Source organism: Penicillium nucicola (assembly GCF_028828085.1).
Source record: "Penicillium nucicola strain IBT 29836 chromosome Unknown utg000013l, whole genome shotgun sequence".
NCBI classification, from domain to species: Eukaryota; Fungi; Ascomycota; class Eurotiomycetes; order Eurotiales; family Aspergillaceae; genus Penicillium; species Penicillium nucicola.
The window spans coordinates 506,339-512,452 of NW_026643137.1; the positions used below are offsets into that span (position 1 = coordinate 506,339).

The following is a 6,114-nucleotide window of genomic DNA, read 5'->3' on the forward strand; positions in this document are numbered from 1 at the left end:
AAAGGCATTTTGGTGACGATGTATTGCTCAAATAGATAGTTGAGCTCTCCAAGTGTCCATATGTGGCTCTTTTTTTCGCGTCTCTTTTTCATTGTGGTAGTATACATTTGGATGCGGGTCAAAAGTTCGGGCAAATTCGTTTTTTGCGGGTCATCAAATTGCACAATCAAATGCTGCAATAGTTGCGAAGTCCACTGGGAGGCATTCCCATCTTTGGCCAATTTGGCTTCGAGGTGTTTCTTTACGCCCGTCTCATCTACTGTAGTCTGTGATGAAATCATTTCAAAGAGAATAATCAACTGGGGCTTTCTATCGGCTCTAACATCAGTGCAGTCTCGAAACTGTAGGAATCTGTGAACAGCCTCGTCCACGGTTCGGGCTTTGATACATATAACGTCACTAAACTCCAGGCATAGGCTATGAAAGATTTTAGCAGTGTGCTCGGCATCTATAGAAACAGACTGCTTGGCATAGAGTGGTTGTGGCTTGAGGCTACAGGCCGCAGAAAGCTGCAAAAAGTTGCATACGGTGTTTTCACCTTGAACCTCATATAATGATGTATGAATACCAGGACCGTATGCCTGTGGCTGTTCATAGCCAATGATGGTTACGCAGACTGGTTGGCATTTCAACTGCTCAATATCGGTATAGGGCTCATACAGCTGAATCAACGTGCTCAAGCTGTCCACCTGACAGCTTGGAAGGATAGCCCATGGTAAGACAGAAGGGGCCATTGAGAGTCCTCCTTCAACCAAGAAAGTTGTACTGACACCTACTTTATACCATCTTTCCGGCAGCCTTATGGTCCGAAATTGAATGCCTGCCCTTTTCGTTGACCAAGGTATCCGCCCAGAAATGCTTTGAAAGATGGAAAAAAAAAGACAGACAAACCGCTTCTGCGGTCTTTTTTAGAGCACCAGATAAGGTTGCTGTCGGTATTGGATCAAACTTGAGGATGAGGCAATGAGGGCAAGTTTCGCCGGTGGTGCATACTTATCAAATCAGGGACATCGAATAGTGGCGCGACAGCGCCGCAGCCCTTCGCATGGCTAAATTTAGTTGCATGTTTTTTGTGCAGCTGAGGATGCCAAGTTCCAAAAAAGACACAACAATTAATGATTTTTGTTCGTCTACCTTTCACGTACACGCCACAAAAGATAAGAAGCCGACCTTTTGAGGTGCGTAGAGGTCAGAAATCATGCCCAGCGACAGCACCCCTTTTCTTTGCACTCGTATCGAAAAGCTCAGAAGAGAAAACCAACAAATACCTTCAACTAACCCATTCCTGGAACGAAAGCTCAGAGAAATCAAAGACAAGTCTCGCTCTCACCCACTGAGGACCCAAATGCTCGGTCCGGTATGCGTACAATAAATCATACGCTATGTCACAGTTTCGCTTCAACTAAGATCTACATCTGCATTGCAGACAAGTATCTATGTCAGCCTAGTCTTATTGGAATCTCTGCCAGCACATTGGGGTCTGCAGATGCAAGAACAAGTCTTATTCGAAAACTTTTGTGGTCTGTTCACGATAGGACGGAAACAAATGGGAAAACTGCAAGCACTGTAGACAAGAATTCATGTTGTGATTTTCGGCAGAGCAGGGTCGACACTGCTGCTTTAGATACATTACTTTTGCTACTGGCTATCACAGAATATGGGCTACTATCATGGGTTGTCAATGCGCTGTATGTAGCAGGATCCGCTGGCCGTGACTCTACTTTATTACGTAGCTATGTGGCCGACCCATTCATCGTACGTGCAAACTCTTAGCACTTTTTTGTTGTCACAATTATCACCCAATCGCCTTGATCAATTAGTAAAAGTAACGCCCGGAGGACCATCTGGGAAACACGTCATGTCAACGTTACAATGTGCTTGGGGTTTCAAATCCGCAAACCGTTATGGACAGAGATCTCCGTGATGATGAATGCCAGAAATACCACAACAAGCTTATCTGAAGGTAACGCTATCTAGAGACTACACCATCTGCGGGAGTCCTCACTTCCATTCTTCTAGTATTTGAATAAATAAATATACAGCGTCCACAAATTTGCAGCAACTTTCTGGGACTAATACAAAAGTTTGATTTGACGTACTCGCAATAAGTCAGTTTATTTGGTATTAGTCTCCAAATTCATTTTTTGACCACCGTTTTCAAAATGGTCGACATAACGCGCTAACGCTGTTCAGGCCCGATTAAGGGATTATACCTTGATCAACTGTGGGTGTTTTTGGAAATCACATCTGGAATACGCAGGTAACATAAAACGGTTTTCCAAAAACATTGATACGTCTAGCGTTCCTGGGTATTACCGAAAGTCAAACTGAGTGTTCATCAGAGTCTATCGTTCGTTTTTTTATCTCCGTTTTCCCCCTTGCTTTTCGTAAAAGTCGGGCTTAATGCATTCTAAAAAGAACCGTGCTAGTGTCACAGAGACTATACAGCATATTGCGGTGAGATCAATGCAACATATGCGGAAGACAAAGTTGAGAGAGCGTTTCACCACTTTGCACTGTTGACGTTCAATGAGACATAGTCGCCGATATCGATCCAATCAGTTGAGCATTCACCCGGAACGCCACCTATCTACGAAACTAAGTTATAGTAGTCATGGTTATTAGTGGTCTTACATAAAATCAGTCTAAATCCCAGAACTTGACTATCCCGCGTATCAACTTAGGATGCTTCATGCGCCCTGTAACGATAGGCCTTCGTATTAACCAATCCTGTATCGCCCCTTCATTTGCTATTGTATTTTTCAGTCTCTCGTCCTTTGGCAGCCCTGGGAATTGAAAAAAGATTGAAGGATGAGAGCATTTCGTTTGTTGCATCTGACCAAGCACCGGTCAAGAATGGTTCCGCAAATAGGAAAAGAACCAATGAGAAGACTGATGATTATATTGGCCACCATCCTTTTATATAGCGATGGAGGGAGCTTGGTGCCCAACCTCCGACAACCATAGAGTAGCCTCACCGCAAGGGCAGTGTTAACGATATCGCCGATGCTGTGGGTACAGTCAGTAAGATCAGACACGGTGGAAAAGACACAGCAAACCGCACACTGGAACGAGTCCAATAAACAGACCCCAGTGGTCAAGCCGTTGAGCCCGGCGCTGAATCGCATTGAGTCGTTGTGCGTGCACCTCCGGTAATTCCTTTGAGTCAACGGACCCATCAAGGTCAATCAATGCCTTGCAAGGAGACAAGGAATACTGATCAGGAATCTGAGCCTTTATGGGCCATCCTTCGACTGGGGGCGTATTTACATTAATGTAATTGAGTCTCTTTCGCCGTTTCAAAAGAGTGAATGGATATTTGAGCCGACGCAACATGTTTCAGTGACACCCAATGTAGGGATATGGCACTAGGAATAAATACACGACACGAGAGAAGCCGGCTTCGTAAGACAGGTACAGTTCAAGTCACAATTGGACACCGGGATCTAAAAAGGGTCTTTCGCTCCCTAGATTTGGATATCCGGGGGTTGAGCCCATTTGAACATGCTCAGGGTCATCCCAACAGCGCTTATGGTCGAATAGTGGGGCCATTGAAATAATGGGCTAAGAAGAGCCGATGGCCCTGCAATTGGCTGGGAGCTGTCTTTACCTTCGATGCATCATCGACTCAATCTGTCTCTCTGTGCTCCATTTCAGGACTGCAATTTGACAACTGGTTCTTTGTCCATATATCACTGGCCAGCAGAGCGACTGCGGTAGATAAAGTCTGTACTCAATCCTATTGTCTGCTACCATCTTAGACCCTCATGGATTTTAACGACCTTCGAGATCTTTTGGTAGATGTATGAGAATTTTGATTCACACGAGTTGACTAGAACTTACAATGTGCTAGGACATCGTCGAGGAGTTCTTTAAATACTTAAGTTGTCCAGAGACGACGGGATCGCAAAAAGAGCATATAAAACGAGAGGAAAGAGATTATTTTAGGAGAGCTCTCCCAGTCATGGATCAAACGACGGTCATCATGTTACTCTATGCCAAAGATATATTCTCTCGGTTCTTACAATTATTAGCAGAAGCTCGGTCTATTAAGAGTCTATCTGGGTTCCGAGCACTCGCACTTACTTGTTTCTTAATATCCCAGAAAGGTGAGGTGTTGACGCCAAACGAGAGACTTGGACAAGCTGATTCCTTCCATCGCCAGTACTCCACAGAGATTGGCCCTGTATCGACGAGCCAGTATCGCACAATGGCGTCTTGGAAGGTGACTATCAGCATGTGATCACTCGCATGAACGCTCAAAGTGTTGCCGTTATAGTACATATGGAGCAACAAGTCCTCCAACTCCTGAACTATGACCTGAAAAGTTCGGGATGGCTGAACCAGGTAGACAACTGGTCCTGGATTCTTTCAAAGAAAGAGCGGCAACAAGAAGAGACAAGGGCCAGTAAGACGCGTTTGGCTTATCCTTATTCTCTTGTGCACGATCTAGAATCGGAGATAGATAGACTTGAGGGTCTTTCGAGCATAGACAAGCGAGCATTGGAGAGGCAACAACGCATTCTGGAAGCCATACGTCTGGCAAAGCCCCACCTGTCTGGATCTTGGCTGAAAAGAATCAAAATGGCAGAAAAACGAGCCCACCAGGTCGGCAGTGCAAGGGGTAGCGGAGGCGAAGGGAATTCGGAATCTCAAACCCCAAATCCCAATTCTAGACGCATTCTTAGAAGAAGTAGCAGGCTACGTACGCTACAAGAAACAAAAACCTAGCAAACGGTATGACGGTCAAGTTCTAGGCTCAAGTCACGGGGCACACATGCAGATACTGATATGGATCCAGGTTGGCCCGGTATATGTGAATAGGTGTGCTTTCTTATCTATGTCCATGGCATATATCCACGTTTGTCTCTACTAACAATTCCACACTTTATTTCAAAAGAAGATTTCAGAGAATTCCCATCTTGCATATTGTAGGAGCCTGAGTAGTGCAGAAGATCGGATGGGTGAGATCTACTTGCAATACCTTTTGATAACCGAGTTAGAACGCGGTAGAGATCAAGCGAGCTTCATGATCCGAGGCCTGTTGGAATATTGAGCGGTGCTTTGGTCCGATCACGTGCAGAATATGACTGACGTTGGACAAAGAAATAACGAATTGCGTACATCACGGGGACCAAACGCACATAAAACGGCTTTCCCGGCGGTTTCCTTTTTTGGAAGACAGCAATTCTATACAGTTCCGTGCGATCAACGAATGCACTCACTGTGGCAATATTAAAACGGCCAGGAAGGGAACATCAGTAAGGCCGACAATAGAGGAACAACGCTATTGATCTGGGCCCCGCAGAAAACAACCGACAAAATCGTGCAGATGCTGCTAGAGCGAGGAGCCGATGTCAATGCCCAGGGTGGATTTCACGGAAATTCGCTTCAGGCAGCTTCTTCTCAAGGACACGACGAAATCGTGCAGATGCTGTTAGCAAGAGGGGCTGATGTCAACGCCGAGGGTGGAGAATACGGAAATGTGCTGCACGCTGCTTGTTCTTTTGGACATGATAAGGTCGTGCAGATGTTGTTGGGAAGAGGAGCCGATGTCAATGCCGAGGGTGGAGAATCCGGAAATGCGCTCCAGTCAGCTTCTTTCGAAGGACACGACGAAATCGTGCAGATGCTGTTGCAAAAAGGAGCCGATGCCAATTCCCAGGTTGGATTTTACGGAAATCCGCTCTACGCAGCTTCTTTTCAAGGACACGACAAGATCGTGCAGATGCTATTAGAGCAAGGAGCCGATGTCCACGCCCCGGGTAAAGAATACGATAATGCGCTGCACGCTGCTTGTCTTTTTGGACACGACAAGATCGTTCAGATCCTGCTCAAGCGCAGAGCTGATCAATGTATATGGTTTCGCTTCCCTGGAGCGGGTTGAAAAAAATCATCAGGTTCGGGGAATATACAGTATTATTCAATATTATTCTGGTTCCCTCATCCTTATCTGTCGACCACTTCGGTAATAGTGCAATAATACTCAACTTTAGCATCTTTGATTAGAAAAAGAACCCAAAATCATCATTATGAGAGCACGCGGCCATGTACCACGTAGTTGCTTATTGTCGAGACAAAGCCATGTTGAATGCATTGTAAAGACTTGAGTGC

At 45.5% G+C, this 6,114-nt stretch overlaps 2 protein-coding genes across 2 annotated transcripts; one reads left to right on the top strand and one right to left on the bottom strand.

Moving 5' to 3' along the window:
• Positions 1-3,969: 3,969 nt before the first annotated feature.
• On the bottom strand, positions 3,970-4,284 carry N7511_011383 (uncharacterized protein; the record flags this gene model as incomplete). The annotated part of the gene is made up of 2 exons (XM_057133760.1): positions 3,970-3,993; positions 4,087-4,284. 2 exons carry the CDS (start codon positions 4,282-4,284, stop codon positions 3,970-3,972), a joined length of 222 nt encoding a protein of 73 aa, XP_056978717.1.
• A 1,048-nt stretch (positions 4,285-5,332) lies between these two features.
• On the top strand, positions 5,333-5,887 carry N7511_011384 (ankyrin repeat domain-containing protein; the record flags this gene model as incomplete). The annotated part of the gene is made up of 1 exon (XM_057133761.1): positions 5,333-5,887. One exon carries the CDS (start codon positions 5,333-5,335, stop codon positions 5,885-5,887), a length of 555 nt encoding a protein of 184 aa, XP_056978718.1.
• Between the last annotated feature and the right edge of the window lie 227 nt (positions 5,888-6,114).